At 43.0% G+C, this 17,974-nt stretch overlaps 1 protein-coding gene across 5 annotated transcripts in view; it reads left to right on the top strand.

Moving 5' to 3' along the window:
- Positions 1-17,974, top strand: part of TLN2 (talin 2) — a 428,409-nt gene that overhangs the window by 385,773 nt on the left and 24,662 nt on the right. For all 5 annotated transcript variants that reach the window (XM_038580605.1, XM_038580602.1, XM_038580603.1 and 2 more), the window contains 3 exons: positions 82-198; positions 2,490-2,675; positions 6,624-6,731. In XM_038580605.1, coding sequence (XP_038436533.1) covers positions 82-198; positions 2,490-2,675; positions 6,624-6,731 — 411 coding nt within the window. The remainder of the gene's footprint in view (positions 1-81; positions 199-2,489; positions 2,676-6,623; positions 6,732-17,974) is intronic.

Below are 17,974 nucleotides of genomic sequence, written 5' to 3' on the forward strand. Positions count from 1 at the left end.
TGGAATCAGATCCAGAACAAAAAGGATGGAGCAGACCTCAGTGTGCTCCTCATTTTCTCTCTGCCTCTCCTTCCTATGCAGGTGATGGTGACCAATGTCACCTCCCTCCTCAAGACCGTAAAGGCAGTGGAGGACGAGGCCACCCGAGGTACACGGGCACTTGAGGCCACAATCGAGTACATGAAACAGGAGCTCACGGTAAGGAGCCAGCAGTCACCTCCCTCAGGCCCCCTGTGCAAGAGCTGACACCCAAAACAGATTGCTCTAAGATTCATAGCATCAAGCTCCAGTTTTACCTGGAGCACCTGAGCTAGGGAGGCCCACTCACCTACCTGCTGGTGGCTTTGTATAATTGAGGCCCCAGGCATAACTCACCACGTCAGGGTTTGGCTATGATTGATGTGTAATTAAGAAATTAATTAAAATGTGTCACTTAAGACTATATAGGTTTAATCCCACCAAAATCAGCGCATGAAACAAAAGCATTACAGAAGATGCCTGGGAAAGAGAAAGTGACTATTTGCTCTCACCTTGAGCTTAAATGGTGTGCATACCACGTGGAGCCACACACGGCACCTCTTGATTCCCTTTGCTGTCAGGAACAGCTCACACTGCTGCACCCATACAGATTCCGGAGTTGGAGGTTCCCTATTAGAAAAACCTGGATGCCTTTGCCTGAGATACTTCCCTTTCAAATTCAGCATTCTTCTGTTGGTGATCCTTGTGATCTCAGAGAGATCAACCATACGTTCTTTCCTGCCTTGTTCCATGGTTATAGAGTGAGGGTGTCCTGGTGTTCCTGAGATATGGATACTATCCCTGTTCTTTTGATCCCATAATGGTTATGGATTGACTTATCCTAATCCCTAGAAATAGAAGTATGCTGAAAATGAGTGGTTTCAAATGGAGTTTTCTTTCCAATAGGAGGTCTAATCACAGATTCAGTTTCTCTTTTGGGGTGGGGAGTGGAAGTCCTGCCTTGCTGCCAGTTATTCTGCATCTTTAGAGGGTCACCTATGAAGGCCAAAAGCCCATGTGGATCAGCCACAGAAACCAGTGATTCTGTTGGGTTTTGGTGTTGGGGCCTTAGGTTCTCTTGTCCTGTTTTTAACGAACCCAGTCTTGGTTGGTGTTATATTGGATTCTCACACAAAGAAGGAACTAAAAATTGTAGGTGGTGTCCTTAAGCCCTGCCACCTGACGCTTACCCACCTGCGTTGGCTCAATGGTTCCTATCAAAAGTCAGAGCCCACATTCTGGTAGGCATGGGTGGGGCTCATGGTGGCAGTGGAGGAATTTGAAATTCAGAGCTCTCCTGGGAAGTTACACATGGTCAACCTAAATAGACCAATGTGGTCTGGCATTGACACAGGTTATGCATTATTTCCACCGACATAGGAAGTTTCCAAAGGAGCATGGGCCACGTGGGCCATATTAGTGTGAAGGGCCCTGTACAGGTCGCCCTCATTCCAGGTTAGCATTCAGGCATGGCCCTGGGCAGCTTGATTGGAGCTGCCCATTTTTAGGGGGGTGGTAATGTTTGACGCTCCTTAACACATGACAGGGATAGGGACACTGGCTGGATTCTTTCCTTTGCCTCAGGAAAAACTAGCTGGCTGAAAGGTGGTTGCCTAGGGCTAAAAACAGAGTGGCCCCAACCAGTTTAGGAGTCCTCCTTGCAGGGGACAGCCTCACAGTGAACGTACAGCCCTGGCACCAGTCACTCAGAGAGACAAGACAGATGGGCTTGAAGCAGAAATGGCTGCCTCGACTCACAGGTGGAATTTTAAAGTGGGATATTCACTTACCATGGTTAATTTATTTCAGCTTCTCTAAAGGGGTGTGTGTGTGTGTGTGTGTGTGTGTGTGTGGTTTTAAATAATTCACAGTGTCACTGTGGCGCGCTTGACACAAACGCCTCTGCACAATTATGCAGTTATATTTGTAAGACAGGCTAAGAATAGAAGAAACCAAATGCTCCGTTTCCCCCCAACCCCACACCTTCTTAAAGAGGAAGAAAGAGGTGAGTCCACAGGGATGTATCCAGGTCCATCCAGCGCAGGAACCAGCCTCAGAACTGCAGAGTTTCTTGGACCTGCTAAAGCACCAGCGGGGAGGGGCAAGAACTGGGAAGCCACCCCACCACCTTCCCCAGGATGGTTTACAAATGCTGAGTGTCTGTCTGCAGATGAACGGTTAGTGCTGTAGACATGTCTCCCTCCCCCTCCCCGGATTGTTAACCATGAACGCTGAGTACAGGTGTACAAAGCTTCTCCGTGCTAGAATCTTGAAAGCAAGAATAATATTACTCAAATTAAATTTCTAATTTCCTGCCTTTTGATGGTTTCTTCCTGTTACTGGCTCAGTTTTCAGACTGTGAGCAGCAGCCCAGTCGGAGAAGATAAATTATTTTTGTCCTTCCTTTTTTTGTTGTTTGTTTTTGTTTGTTTGTTTGTTTGTTTTTCACCTGTTGTATTTCGAACTTTCAGGTGTTCCAGTCCAAAGAAGTACCTGAAAAGACCTCCTCACCTGAAGAATCCATAAGGATGACAAAAGGCATCACCATGGCGACAGCCAAAGCCGTGGCCGCTGGGAACTCATGCAGGCAGGAGGATGTGATTGCCACCGCCAACCTGAGCCGGAAAGCCGTGTCAGATATGTTGACAGCTTGTAAGGTAAAGGCCTTGGAGTTGTTTCGGATGGAGAGAGAAGGCGATGTTGTGCCTGAGTATTTGGTTTGGTGTGGAGGAAGGGAGAGGCTGGCCACACGGAGAAGGGAGCAGCTCGGTACTCTAACTCTGTAATGAAACACATGCTGGAGGGGTACACACACCAGCCCATGGGAAGTGACTCTCTAGAGGAGTTTCGTGTTTCAGAGGGGTTGGCCTTGGCTTGGCCTGCTGACTAACTCTTCTACTTTCCCTCTTCCTAAGTAGACAGGATGCCTCCTCAGGGAGGGTGTAGGGGAGCCACTCTGACAGAGGCAAGGAGGGACCATTCTGTGCCTGGCCCTCTGAACAAAAATCGCCTCCCATTCTTGCCTGTCTCCAGTCCTGCCTCCGTGGGTCAGCATTCTCTGCTGGGAGAGATGCTGCTATAACTGGGTGAGAAAGTGAGTTGGGAGAACAAAACAGTGTTAGGAAATTGCCTTTTTCCTATCTGTGCCAGACATTTTGCAGAAACCCTTCTGATCCTTGGCTAAGCAAGCAGGGTGGCTGCCTCAGCTGAGCCCAGCCTTTGTGAAGGAGCGGGCGGGACCTGAGTTGTTATTTCCTTGTCTGTTAAGAAAGTGAGCCGTAAGAGCCGCCCCCCCCCAATTGAGCACCCCAAACCAGACCTTCAGCCTTCTAGGGACATCTGTGTCCCAGGGACCCCGGCTTCCACTCAGTGATGGTTTGATAACTCCCTACCATGGTGAACAGGTGGAGAGGAGTCACAGAAGTTGAAAAGGCAGCTCTTGCAGCTTTGGGGTCTGAGGAGACAGGGCCATTTTTGTGGCAAAATTGCTTGGGTGGGAGAGCAGGGCAAGGTCCAACTGATGGCTTCTCGGGTTCCTCAGAGCAGGTGGGATGGAATAGAGGTACCTGGGTTGCGGGAGGGCGAGGCAGCCAGCCTGAAGGAATGGGCATGGAGGGCTGGGCAGGGGAGACAGCACCGCGTTTACTGGCCTCCTGGGTATGATGGAGGCCAGAGCATGGGGGGGGGGGGGGTGCGGGGAGGAGAAGAGGGTGATAAGGTGGTAGGGACACTTTCATGGGGCCCGTGTGTGCCACAGGGCCAGGGAGTTTAGACTCTCCTGAGGCCACAAGTACTTGCAATTATGGTGTGCTTCATGGAATCTGCCCTGTCAGAAGTGACAACTCCCAGAGGGGTTACAGCCTCACCCAGAGAATAGTATTTACCTAGCAGGATGGGGCCTGAATGCCACCTATGGTGTTCCATAGGGCACCTCACAGTTGTGGAAGGGCTGTCATGCATATTCGGTCATTTGATCCTGGATGCGAAGGGCAAGGGGAATTATCCCAACTTGATGGATGATGAAGCAGGCCTGGAGAGATTAAGTGGCATGACCATGGTCACACAGCTGTTTACTCTCAGAATTAGAACTGAAACCGGGTCCTCTGATTTCACGGCTACTCTGTTCCTGTTTCCCATGGCCTCCCAGCTATTAATGGTTAGGGCCACTGAGGATGATGAGTGACCAGTGCTTTGTCTCCTTGTTACAGACAAGAAATGAAAAGGGGAAATTAAACAGATTAAGGTGGCAGTGGAAGGCAGCTTAGATTTTCAAGTCTCTTGATAATGCACATACCCTTGTGTTTAGGGGAGGAGGACAAGGATCCAGGTACAGGCACAATTTGCCCTGCCTCTGCTCCTCCCTGTTGTCCTGCCCCCAGATCAGACCATCCTGACTTTACAGGGTGAAATAACAGTCAGAATTTTACACCTCAAAGCCAGACTTTGATGACAAGAGTTAGCGCTGAGCCCTGAGACTCCTGTTAGGATAGGACTAATGTAACAGACTTATTGACTTTTGCATTTCCTTTGGTCCTGTCTCTTTTGCAGAAAGAAAATGAAGCAGCTTGCAGGAAAGGGCGTGCAATAAGGAATATATAGAAAATCAGGGACACTGAGTGGTAGACCAGGAAGAAACCCTTATATCCAGGCAGAGGGCCAAGTTGCCATTTTGGAGCGCTGCCTTTGGGGCTGAGCAGGGTGGCGAGGGCAAAAATGCAACTGCAGTAAGTTACATCCTGGCCCATTTCATCAGAAGGAAAGGATTATACTAATTATTCAGGTGGAGACAAGGGCTTCCCTACACCCTACGTTAGTTCTCCTGTGTTTCTTGTCTTACTTGCATGTGTATATGTCTACTTTAGATACATGACAACCAACTATTACAACTAATGTCATATGGCTGTTTCTATGTTGCTGTGAGTCGTTATAAGTGACTCTTTCATGACCACAAATACTTTGTTAATGAATACAATCTTACCCTATTATCAGATATTACCCTATTGTCTGCACTTTTTATCTGTACTTTAAACTCTACTGCCATGAACATCTTTGGGCATACCTGTATTTGCTTTGCTTTGGATGATTTCCTCAGGCAGGACTCCCAGGAGTACAATTAGTCAGATGGTATGACATTTTGATTCTTACCAGATGGCTATCCTGAAGAGTTCTGCAAAGTTAGAGCCACCGGCAGTGGACAAGAGTGCCTACCCTCAGTCCCCACAGGACTCTAAATAGGGGTTGTGCATGCTGCCTATTAGAGGTAACATTTGGTAGCATTATAGCCTGCATCTTCCCCCAGATGTGGGTTCCATCCTCACCTTTAGAGACAAAAGGGAGCAAGGACAAGTAAAAAAAAAAAAAAAAAAAAGGTGGTAGTGAGGTAATGATAGGCATGGCCCATTAGTCCTCAGATGGGCAAAACTGAGCTCAGAAATGATAGATGCTGGCCACTCAGATTGTCCCCACTCATTCTGGGGTGTGCTGGGGGAGCAGGTGAGGGGAGAGCCCTCAGGTGTTCCCACCAGTACTCCCCAGTCCTAGACAGTGTGGCTTGTGTAGAACAAACATGAAGGCTAGCCACTCTTCCCCCCACTTTGACTTTTTATCCTAATATGTGATTCATATGTATCTTGATTTGGGATTTATTTGTAGTTTTCTCTTTTATGTGTTCTGAGAAGCCCCACGTTCTTTCCAGAGTAAGGCCGAAGAAGGAAGAAAGGCTGGGTAGTGTTGCCAGATTGAGCAAATAAAAAATAGAGTTTCTCAAACTTACATTAAAAATTTTTTATTGTTTATTCAAAATTCAGTTGTAACTGGGTTAACTGTACTTAATCTGGTAACCCCATGAATGGGTGTGCCATCAGATATATCAGAAGTGAATGAAACCAACAGGTCATAAGTGCAAAAAATAAATAAATAAAGCACAGATGGCTGTATTAACCATATGTCCTTGTTTGCTTATCTCACCGTGTATAATGTGAGATGAGTTCTTTATGGCACCTCTGAGGGTAGTGGGGAGCTTACGGTCTGAAGTTTCCCAAGAGCCACAGGACCATGGCTGGGAAACACTGTGAGTACACCGTGGTCAGGTCGCAGAGTGAGGATCTGAGTGTGATCAGCCTGTGAACACAGAGAGGCTTCAGGACGCCTCATGCTACTGGAGAAAGGCAGGCAGACCCTGGGAGAGTACATCTGCTGTAAGCACCTCATCCATGAATTTTTCCTGGGCTTTTTAGTGCATGTGGAGTTTCTTACATTTCAGTGAAAGAGGGCAGGGAGAAAGGAAGGAAAGAAGAACCTGATTCATGTGCTTTTGTCTGGCTCCAGGGCAAGACCCAAAACATTGTCAGAGAACCTACTGTGTAGACAGGTGGGAGGTAGCAAGAGAAAGTGGAGGAGGGCCACCTTCTCTATCCAGGGAATCAGCAAACGTTTCTCAGGGAGGTCATGGAGGGCAAGGCAGAAGGTATTCCAGAATGGAGGTCTCCTACCTGTGGGTGCAGGGCTTCTCTGCGCTCCTGGGCAGGTAACTGCTCCCACCCCTTGGTCCGCTCACCAACTGGCTTTTCCTGTTTTAAGATATCAACATTCCTTTCTCTCTGCAGCAAGCCTCTTTCCACCCTGATGTCAGCGAGGAGGTGCGCACCAGAGCTTTGCGGTACGGGACGGAGTGCACCCTTGGCTACCTAGACCTTCTCGAGCACGTCTTGGTGGTGAGGAGAGGGGCGTGGGCTGGGCCAGGGCTGGGGAAGAGCTAAGTCAGATACAGACCATCCTTTCATCAGGAAAATACCTCGGAGAGCACTGTGCAGGCTCCACTTGTGAGTCTGGGGCTGGATTGAGCTGACATGTGTCCAATATCGCACTGCTCCAGCATGCTGATGTCAAAGGGTCTAAAAGAAGTTGTTAGCATCCAGGAGAGCCGAGTCTCTCTTTGCACCAGAGAGGCAAGAATAGCATGCAAGAGGGTGGGATAGGCAAAGCCCCCTCTGAAATAATGTTGAGAGGTCCTGTTAGAAAGAGCCTAGTCCTTCAAGGACAGGGAAGCCTCCAGAAAGAGCCACACCAGGCTCCATGACAAGGAAAAACATCACCAGTGCTCCAGGTGACCTACCAGCCTCTTGGGATATCCCCTTGTCCTTGAGTGAATACTGTGGATCACGCTGAGAATGCTTCCCTCCCTCCGATGACTTTCCTCCAGCCTGGAATATCCACATGTAGCTGGGAAAGAGGGCTGATAGGGAAGATGCCAGTGCGGGGGTTCAGTGATCATGGCTAGGAAGACTGTCCACCTGGGAGCCTCAGGCTTGTGCTGACAGTCCCAGCTCATAGAGTGGCTTGGCTTCCTGCAGCCTGAAGGGCCAAACCATACACAGCTGAGAAATATATTTGCTGTATGTCTCTGTCACTTCCTGGGAACTACATTCAGAACCGTGGGAGATCTGGGGCAGTCCCCAAGAGAATTTGTCCAGGAATGAGACAACCCCAGAAGAGAATTGATGGTGTCCCACATTCCATCACTGTTTGCTCCTTCCCAAACCTTAAAAAGAAAAAAAAAAATCAACGGGCCACAGAGAACTGTAAGTCTTTCATTTGTGGAGCACTGAAAATTTTCATTTTGTCCTTGCACTACCATGAGGCTAGCAGAACAAAGGAACGATCCAGAGAAGTTTGGTCCCTTGGTTGAGGTCACCCAGCCACCAGGACATATCCGGGACCAAGTCACAATTCTTATTATATCCAGCCATGTGCTTGTTCTGGCATTTCACTGCCACCTTAAAATTAAATTACCTTTTAAGAGAAGGAAAAATAAAGACAAAAACAGAAGGAGGCAAGAGATTCTTAACTATAGAAAACAAACTGAGGGTTGCTGGAGGGAGGGGCATGGGGGGTTAGAGTAACCGGGTGATGGGCATTAAGGAGGGTACGTGATAGAATGAGCACTGGGTGTTCTATGCAACTAATGAATCATTAAATTCTACCTCTGAAACTAACATTACACTTTATGTTAATTAAATAGAATTTAAATTAAAATTTTTTAATTAAATTACCTTATGATATTAAGCATTTTAGGTCTCTTAAGGGAGCAATACTTTTATTCTTCACCCATGTTAAGTGTGGTCCATGTGAAAGTGTACCTTCTGTGAGAAGGGGCAGGCTGGCATTCCTAACGTTGAGTTCGAAAGCCTGAACCCTTGCAAACAGACAGCAGCGTATTGCATGAGGGCCAGGGAAAGAACATCTTGGCCAGTCAGTGTTCACTGGCACGAGCCGCTCTAGCCAAACCCACTTTCTGTGTTAGAACATAGTTAAAGTGGTCAGTCTATGAGCATGCTTAGCAGGAAATTCAGGGTCAGGAGAATGAAGCCAGCAAGGCTTCCAACATGTGTTTTTTCTTTCTTGGTGGGACAATAGTCTTAGTCACATAGAACCTTGTTCTAGATGAAAATTAGAAAGTTATGGCAGAAACAGTGGTAGGCTTAGGTTTAGAAGCTCTGAGTTCAGATCCCAGCTTGGCCACATAAATAGCCCTCAGGTTGTCACATTCCACCTTGGCTCTTGATGAGCCGTGTAAGAGGAGTGTCACCACGGAGGGGTTTACCTCCAGCTGTGCACCTGACAAATCCACAAACCTGAATAAAAAGAGGCAACAGCCTTTAAGGGTGTTCATTGGAGGGCAGGTCTCCCATTTCACTCTCCAGCAACAAGACACCTTCTGTCTGGGAGAGGATTTGCCCTCATGAGGATGAGCAGGGGCCACTGCGAGGAGTTAACCCCAGTGGGGAGGAAAAGCAGAGCCCCCTCGGGTCCTCTCCCTGACCTCAGGACAACTTTGGACCCGTTTCCAGTATCTGGGAACCAGGTGCTGCATCACCAAGGCACCTCCTCTCCCCCTGACCTCTCCTCTCCATGCCCACCTTGTTTGGGTGAGCAAAAGAAGACAGGGCCTCCAGGGGGGTGGGAGGATGGTGGACCTCTTTGTCCAAGAAGAGGCCAAGAGATCTGGCGCCTCCATAAACATTAGGGAAGGTGTAGGAGCCATTCCCACCCAGTACACACATTCGGAGACCCCAGCTTTATGGCCACTTGATTACTGTGTCAGGCTTCAGCCCTAATGATAATCATAAGGTTTTTCTGGAACAGAAGGTAGGACACCTGCTCCATGGGAAGCCCCCACATCATGTGTGATTGGTGAGGCTTAACTGCAGGGGCCAGAGGCTGGCAAGACAGGGGAGCAACCACCTCCTCCTTTTTCTGGGCCTGGCAAGAACAATTACATTTTATAACTGATGTGCTTCTCCTCTGGCTGCTCATATTAGTTGATTGATTTTCTGTTATGAATTCTCCCTTGTGTTTATTAGGGAAACAGGACTCTTAAGCCTATGTGTTGCAGACTCAGATGGTTACATTAAAAGCCTACCATCTGAGTTTCTTTTCATCTTTCTAAACAGTCATATCATTGTGACCCATAATCCTGGTAGAAAGAGAAATGCCCTGTTTCCCCATAGCTGTTTTGAGGTACATGGTGTAAAAGTAGCTAGTGCGCAAATGGAACCGTTAATAGAAAGGAAAGCTGAATGGCAGTGGAAATTACGTTAAAACATGCAGAATTTATCTCCTCTTTTCCAAGGATATTTTTGCCTCTTGATGACATGTGTTGATGGTTCTGACTTTCAGAGAAATATGAGTGAATTAGCATCATACATTTATTTGTTCATATATTTACTTTTGTCTCTTTAGAAAGCAAGTCATACTCTTTGGAGGTTATTTTTCTCACAAAAAATAAAGCAAGAATGCAAGCCTTCCGAGGAGATTATCGTAACCATAGGAAAAATACTCGTTCATCACTGGAAATTGCAGAAGCCTCGTGACAGCATTCTTTCACCCACGCTGTGGACATTTGTGGTTTTCTTGGGCCTGCAGCTGAGAATAAGTTCATGTCTTGCATTGTTAGCCCTAATTCTTCCTCCCAGACAGACTTGGAAGAAATCTGGGCTAACATGAGACCAAGAGGAAGGAAGATTGCACAGCAGTGAGAGGCTCAGGAGCCACAAGACTGTTGAGGCCAGAGCTGGTGGAGAACCCAGCAAGAGATAGGGGAAACAAACACACAAACAGGGAAACTAGCGTTCATTTCAGATATTAAGATTTGCTATTTGAGGGTGATGAATAAACAAGCAGTTAAAAAACTAGAGACTTTCATATGAATAAACACATGCACAGCATCCTGTTCACTCCTTCATTTCTCTGGTCTTCATGGGAAGGCCATGAGTACTAGGATGGCTACAGCATCTCTGTTATGCAAAAAAAAAAAAAAAAAAAAAAAAGTCAACCTAAGTCGAAACTGTAGCAGGAGATCTTAGGTTAGTCCTCTTGGATCTCTTGTAAAGGTGACCTCTTGGTTTAATTGATCAAAGAGAACTGATAAGATTCCTGAAAGCTGAAGTAAGGCTAGATCCTTGTCCAGTTTTTACCAAAAGAAAGAGAAGCTAGAAATTAAGGTTCGGAGATGGTGTCCAGCAACTTACAGAAATAAGTTCAAGTCACTTTCAGGTGATACAGGGACGTGCAGGGATCTTCAGTGAGCTGCTTTTCTTAAATTTAGGCACATAAAAATGTGGAAGAGATTACACTGCTTTAGCCTTGTTCAGTTTCAACATGTTAGAGCCAAGAATTCTTAACTTTTTTTTGCTAGTTTGTATATTTCAGGTTTACTTTAGAAAAGGCTTAAAAATAGAGAAAACCATATCAACATCCATGTGCCCATCATGTATAATTAATTAACTTTGTTTATGTTTGTCCTATTTGGTTTGGATCCTTATTTTTTTTTAAAGATTTTATTTATTTATTCATGAGAGAGAGAGAGAGAGGCGCAGAGACACACAGGCAGAGGGAGAAGCAGGCTCCATGCAGGGAGCCCGATGCGGGACTCCATCCCAGGGACCCCAGGACCACGCCCTCGGCAGAAGGCAGGCGCTAAACCGCTGAGCCACCCAGGGATCCCCTGGATCCTTGTTTTTTTAAGAATATATATACACATATATTTTTAAATTTGTGTCATTTATCACTCCCATTCTGCTTTTTTTCTCTATCTAGGTGCAAGTAACTCTCATGATTTTAGCATCCTTAGACCCTTTGGAGCTGAATGTCCATTTCCTACCTCCCATTACCATCATCAAAGAAACAGCAGCACAAGCACACAAAATGTTCCTTAAACTATTAAGAGGGTCCCAATGCCCAGCTGGATCCTTTGGGAATTGAGAGACCAAATCAAGAACCCCTGCTTGGGTGATCTTTTCCTTTGGAGAATCCAGTTAGTGATCTATAAATAACAGGATCCAATTTAGGCAGAGCCCTGACCTACCAAAGGAGCTTTCTGAAGCTTTAGATGTGGCCATTCAAGCAGTGTTGGCCTCCTGTATTTGCCGTTTGCTAGTTTGTCCTGGAGGATTTTGCAGGGCAAGGGTCCGCCTCATTGCTTCTGCAGCATTCAGTTCAATATTGCATCTAAACCACAATGTGAGATCTTTGACAGGCTTAAAATTACCCTCGCTTCCACTAGCAGAACTTTAATTTGGTTCTGTCTCTTGTCTGCTATTAGGAATCATGTTGACTTAATGGCAGAATAAAAATAGAACTCCTTTCCACCTGCTATATTTGAATCCGATACTTTACTATAGGGCTTGTCCCTTTCTCAGAGCCGGAGTATATGCAGGAGCAGTTCTCTCTGTCTCTCCATCCTGCTCTTCTTTTAAAGACAGAAGTCTTTAATCACTCCATTTTGACAATATAAGTGAATTTACCCACCACACCCCTAGCTTTTTCTAGCCTTATTGAAGCCTAACAAGCATACAATAAACAGATATTTAGAGTATACAGTTTGAATAATCATCTCTGAATACATCTGTGACAGCATCACCACAATCAAAATAACAAATGTGTGCATTACTCCTCAGGATTTCTAGGCAACTGCTGATCTTTTTGTTACTACAGATTTGTTTGCATTTTTCTAGACTTTTATACAAATGGAGTATGTAGCATGTACTCCTTTTTGTCTGGCTTTTACTCAGCATCAACATTTTCAGTCCCATCCAGGTTATTATGTGTATCAATAATTTGTCCTGTTTTATTGCTAAGTAGAATTCCATCAAATGGATGTGCCATACTTATTTATCTCTTTACCTGATGATGGACATTTAGGGTGTTTCCAGATTTTGATTATTACAATTAAAGCTGCAAAGATCATTCTCTGTACAACTCTTTGAGCCTATATGTATCATTTCTCTTGGATGAGTACCTAGATGTAGGATATTATAAAATAGGGTATGCATTTTTAATGTTGTTTAGGAAATTTTGAAAGAGTCATTATACTATTTTACATTTCCTCCAGAGTATATTAGAGTTCTAATTGCTCGACACCCTTGTCAACACTTGAAATGATCTTTTTAATTTTAGTCATTCTAGTGGGTAAATAGTGGTATCTTGCTGTGGTTTTTAGTATATGTGCTGCCAAAGTGAGCATCGTGATTTTAATTTACAATGTCAAGTATCTTTTTTTTTTTTTTTTTTTTAAGATTTTGTTCATCCATTCATGAAAGACACACATACACAGAGAGAGGCAGAGGGAGAAGCAGGCTCCATGCAGGGAGCCTGATGTGGAACTTGATCCCAGGTCTCCAGGATCATACCCCAGGCCGAAGGCAGGCACTAAACTGCTGAGCCACCCGGACTGCCCTCGAGTATCTTTTTTTATACACCTCTTTGCCTTCTGTATGTCTGTTTTGATGAAGTGCCTGTTCAGATCTTTTGCCTGTTTTTTTTTTTTTTTTTTTTTTTTTTTTTTTTTTTTTTTTTTAGATTTTATTTATTTATTCATGATAGTCACAGAGAGAGAGAGAGAGGCAGAGACACAGGCAGAGGGAGAAGCAGGCTCCATGCAGCGGGAGCCCGATGTGGGATTCGATCCCGGGTCTCCAGGATCGCGCCCTGGGCCAAAGGCAGGCGCTAAATTGCTGCGCCACCCAGGGATCCCCTTTTGCCTGTTTTTTATTGGATTTGTCTTACTATGGAACTTTTAAATTTTTTTATATTTTCTAGATGCAAATTGTTAGATTTTTTTTTTTTTTTGAGAAGGAGAGAGAGAAAGCATGAGCAAAGTAGAAGAGAGAGGGAGAGAGGATCTCAAGCAGGCTCCACATGGGTGCTTGATCCCACAACCTGAAATCAGGATATGAGCCAAAATCAAGAGTCAGATACAACCAACTGAGCTACCCAGATGCCTCTAGGTTTTTGGTTTGGTTCTTTTTAGTAGTTTCTCTTAAAGTGTGCTTTACTTTTTCATTTTCATAACAGTGTCTGAGGAGGGAGGCAAATGTATGTTAGAAAACAGTGCAGCAGAGAGTTGAGGAAACAAAAAAGAGCAGATAAGACTTGGAAAAATAGAAAAGGAAAGCTAAAATATGTCCTTTTTTTAAGATTTTATTTATTTATTCATGAGACATAGAGGCAGAGACACAGGCAGAGGGAGAAGCAGGCTCCCTGCAGGGAGCCCAACGTGGGACTCCATTCCAGGACTCCAGGATCACGCCCTGGGCTGAAGGCAGGCGCTAAACCACTGAGCCACTGAGGGACCCCCCTAAAATATGTCTTATATCTCAATTAAATATACAACATGAATTGAATGTTTCTGTTGTATAGGTTATCAAATTATTTTTAGGGTTATATCCCAGTATAAGGGAAGGAAAAATAATTTTCTCTCTACCTTTCTGAGTTCTTGCCTGTGTGGTAAGATTAACACAAGGAAAACAAATCTATTAACTTGTGCACCTCGTGGATACATGGCAGATATCCAGGGGAAAAGAGTAACTGCATAGGTGACCTAGGCCACCAGCTTAAATACCATCTTTAGCTCAAAAAAAGAAAGTTTGTAATTGGTTGGGGGAGATCAGTGATGGGAGGTTACCAGGAAAAGCTCAGTAAAGTAAGGTAAGGTGGTTATGTATATTTAAACCTATACCTTTTCCACTGATTCTCTTGTGATAAAGGGAGAGGGAGACACCCTTAACAAATGAAGATTTGCTTTATAAATGTAAATTTCCCTTTCAAAAGTGTAACCTATACTCTGTTTTCAGAGCTTCTCCTGTATCTGCTCCTTCTCAAAAAATTAGCTCAAAATAATCCTTAAAAGAAGTAGATTTTGGGGTGGTACAGTCTGCTATCCCCTTCACCAGCTTCCTGTTGTCTATCATTTGCATGCCAGATTGATTCTCTTTTTAACAGATTTATGAACTATAATTGGCATATGACAGAATTTGTCCACTTAAGGCTTTCAATTAATTGGTTTTTACTGTATTTACAGTGTGATACACCTATCATAATAGAACATTTCATCACACCAAAAAGACCTCTCATACCCTTAAGCAGTCATTCATTGCCCTCATCCCCACTCCAAGTCCTACACAAACACTAATCTCTTTTCTGCCTCTGTAGATTTGCCTATTCTAGACTTTTCATATAAATGGAATCACACAGTATGTGATCTTTTGTGCCTGGTTCTTAAACTTAGAATGTTTTTAAAGTTCTAAAGCATAAACTTCCAAACTCATGGTTTTTGAAATTTTTAAGCATAATTTATATGTTTTGTCTTCTGAGAATCCTTACCAAATCTAAGATCACTAAGATTATTTTCCTGTTTTCTTCTATATAGTTTTAATTTTTATATTTGTTTATATTCCATTTCTAATTTATGCATATGGTGTGGGTTAAGAGTCAAGGTTCATGCTATTACATATTATTCCAATTATTGCTATACCCAATTATTCCATCACCATTCATTGAAAAAAAGTATTGTGTCCCCATTGAAATAAAAATGTTTTAGCATCTTTAATGAAAATCAGTTGACCATTGATCTATTTATCAATGTATACCAATTTCATATCCTGATTCTCACTACAATTTTATATGAGTCTTAAAATCAATTAGTTTAAAATTTCAACAGCTTTCAGTAGTCTTAGATATTCTGTGTGCTTTGTATTTCATATACATTTTAGGATAATCTTGTCAATATCTAAAAAAAAACTTGTTGGAGTTTTGACTGGGATTGTGAGGGAGATTTGAGGATAATATCTGAAGAGTGTTCTAATCCATAAACATGGTATATATCTCCATTTACTTAGGTCTTTAATAATCTCAACAGTATTTATAGTTTTTAGCACTCAGGTCTTACACATCTATTGTCACATTAAACACTAGGTATTTTTTTTTAAGATTTTATTTATTTATTCATGGGACACACAGAGAATGATTGAGAAAGAGAGAGAGGCAGAGGGAGAAGCAAGCTTCATGCAGGGAGCCCGACATGGGACTTGATCCTGGGTCTCCAGGACCATGCCCTGGGCTGAAACCGCTGAGCCATCTAGGCTGCCCAACACTAGGTATTTCATAATTTTTTTTTTAAATGAAACATCTTTTTAATGCCTACCTTATATTCCATCATTTTTTTTTAATTTATTTTTTATTGGTGTTCAATTTACTAACATACAGAATAACACCCAGTGCCCGTCACCCACTCCTTCCCACCCCCCGCCCTCCTCCCCCTCTACCACCCCCAGTTCGTTTGGGAGTTAGCAGTCTTTACGTTCTGTCTCCCTTTCTGATATTTCCCACACATTTCTTCTCCCTTCCCTTATATTCCCTTTCACTATTATTTATATGCCCCAAATGAATGAGAGCATATAATGTTTGTCCTTCTCCGACTGACTTACTTCACTCAGCATAATACCCTCCAGTTCCATCCACGTTGAAGCAAATGGTGGGTATTTGTCATTTCTAATAGCTGAGTAATATTCCATTGTATACATAAACCACATCTTCTTTATCCATTCATCCTCGGTGTCCAACGAAAGATGAATGGATAAAGAAGATGTGGTTTATGTATATAATTTTTTATGCTATTATAAATGATACTGCCTTTTTCAAATTCCCAATTTTTTATTATATATAAAAATATAATTGCTTGTATATTGACTTTATAGCCTGTAACCTTGCTATACTCACTTATTCTAGAAACTTTTTTTTTTTTTTTACAGATGCCTCAGAATTTTCTACATGGACATTCATGTTATTTATGAATAGACTATTTTACTTCTTTTCTGTGTGTCATGTATTTTTTTTTCTTGCCTTACTGCACTGTCCAGGAATTTTAGTATAATATTGACAGGAGTGTGAGACCAAATATCCTTACCATATTCTTGATCTTCAGGGGAGCACATTCAGTCCATCATTTACTATGAGTCTCCCCATCATACCTTTAATACTTGACTTATTTTTGTTGTATTGACCACTATGGATAAACCAATTAACCAATGAACAAGACCTATGGACCACTTAGCTCTTCAAACCCTGAGCCAATAACTATAATTCACTTGGTGGCCTTACAACATGCATTGTTACAGAAAAAGACTAGTACAAGCCTTTTACACTTAAGTAGTGCCAAATGCCACTATTTAAGTTTAGAGTGGTTCACAACTCATATATAGGTTCACAACTATATATGAGAATCACATGGGGGACTTCTAAAATCCTGATGCCCAGGCTATACATCGGTCCCAATTCTGTCAATAGCCTTGATGAGATTATATATTAAATTACATATTAATTTATATGATCTTACCACCACTCTGTAACAAAAGGACTGTTACTATACCTATTTAATAGGCAATTTACTTAAACTGAGGCTTAGTGAGAAGATAAGTAACCTGTACCTCTCCATGGTTCTAGTGTTGTTTTGGAAGTGTTCCATGAAGCAATCATTTTAGAACTTGTCCCAATAGTATGTTGTTTTGTTTTAATTCATCCATTCATGTTTGCTTATTCACATGTTTATACTGAGTTCTTTTTTTATTCCTAAAGATTTTAGCTTTATGTAATCTCTACACCTAACTTGAGGCTTGAACCCACAACCCTGAGATCAAGAGTCTTATGCTCCACTGACCGAGCCAGCCAGACACCCCTATACTGAGTTCTTAATATCTGCATAGTGAAACATATAAGTCCAAGGGTGAGAACAATAAGAGCAGAGCAGCTAAATTCATAGAATAATTGAAAATATAAAAGAAGTGTAAAAGATCACAAGAGGAAGAAGGATGGGGATTAGATGCATGTAAAATGGTGCTCAAAAATCTATGACTAATCAGTTTGAGCATTTAATATAATGTCTTCTATGCTCTGACGTGCCTGGGGCTGGTCTAAGTATAATCCCATTAACTACCCCAACCCCAGATTTTTTTTTATTTTTTATTTTTTATTTTTTGCCAAGCTTCTCTTAGAGTCTTCTTTTAGCTCTGGGGTCCAAAAGACCTCTTTTCCAGATTCCTAAGAAAAGAGTATGCTGCCTGGCCCAAGTGAAAAAGGTATGGGACACCAAGAAGGGAATTAACATTGGATGAATGCCTGTTGTGTTGCAGGCATTGTGCAGGATGCTTCTCATGTGTTATTCCATTTGATCTTTATGCCAGTCCTGAGGGATAGGCATTATCCCAGTTTTACAGTTGAGAAATAGGTTCTGAGGGGTTCAGTAACCCGCCTAGTATCTTAAACAGAGAGCAAGTGAAGCCAGGTGTGATCACAGGTTTGTCCAGCTTCAAAGCCTATGCTTTGTCCCTGGGTCAGAGGCCTCAAAATTGTCCATAGAGACACAGCACTTGTGCTTTCTTCCTGAATGGTCTCGCATTCCTAAATCTGAAGATTACCACTGTGAAGCATAGGAAAGAGGTGGAGAAAAAGAATGTTGGAAGAAGAATTTCAAAATTAAGAAGGAGCAAGATGATTTAAGTCAGAATGTAAATTCATTTCTTAGTTTCATTCTTGAGTGACTTGAGAAGAAATCCACACAGGATAGCCAACATTTTTTTTAATATCATAAAAATAACCAAAAAGCAAAAAAAAAATTTAAAAA

This window comes from Canis lupus, chromosome 30, assembly GCF_011100685.1.
Source record: "Canis lupus familiaris isolate Mischka breed German Shepherd chromosome 30, alternate assembly UU_Cfam_GSD_1.0, whole genome shotgun sequence".
NCBI classification, from domain to species: Eukaryota; Metazoa; Chordata; class Mammalia; order Carnivora; family Canidae; genus Canis; species Canis lupus.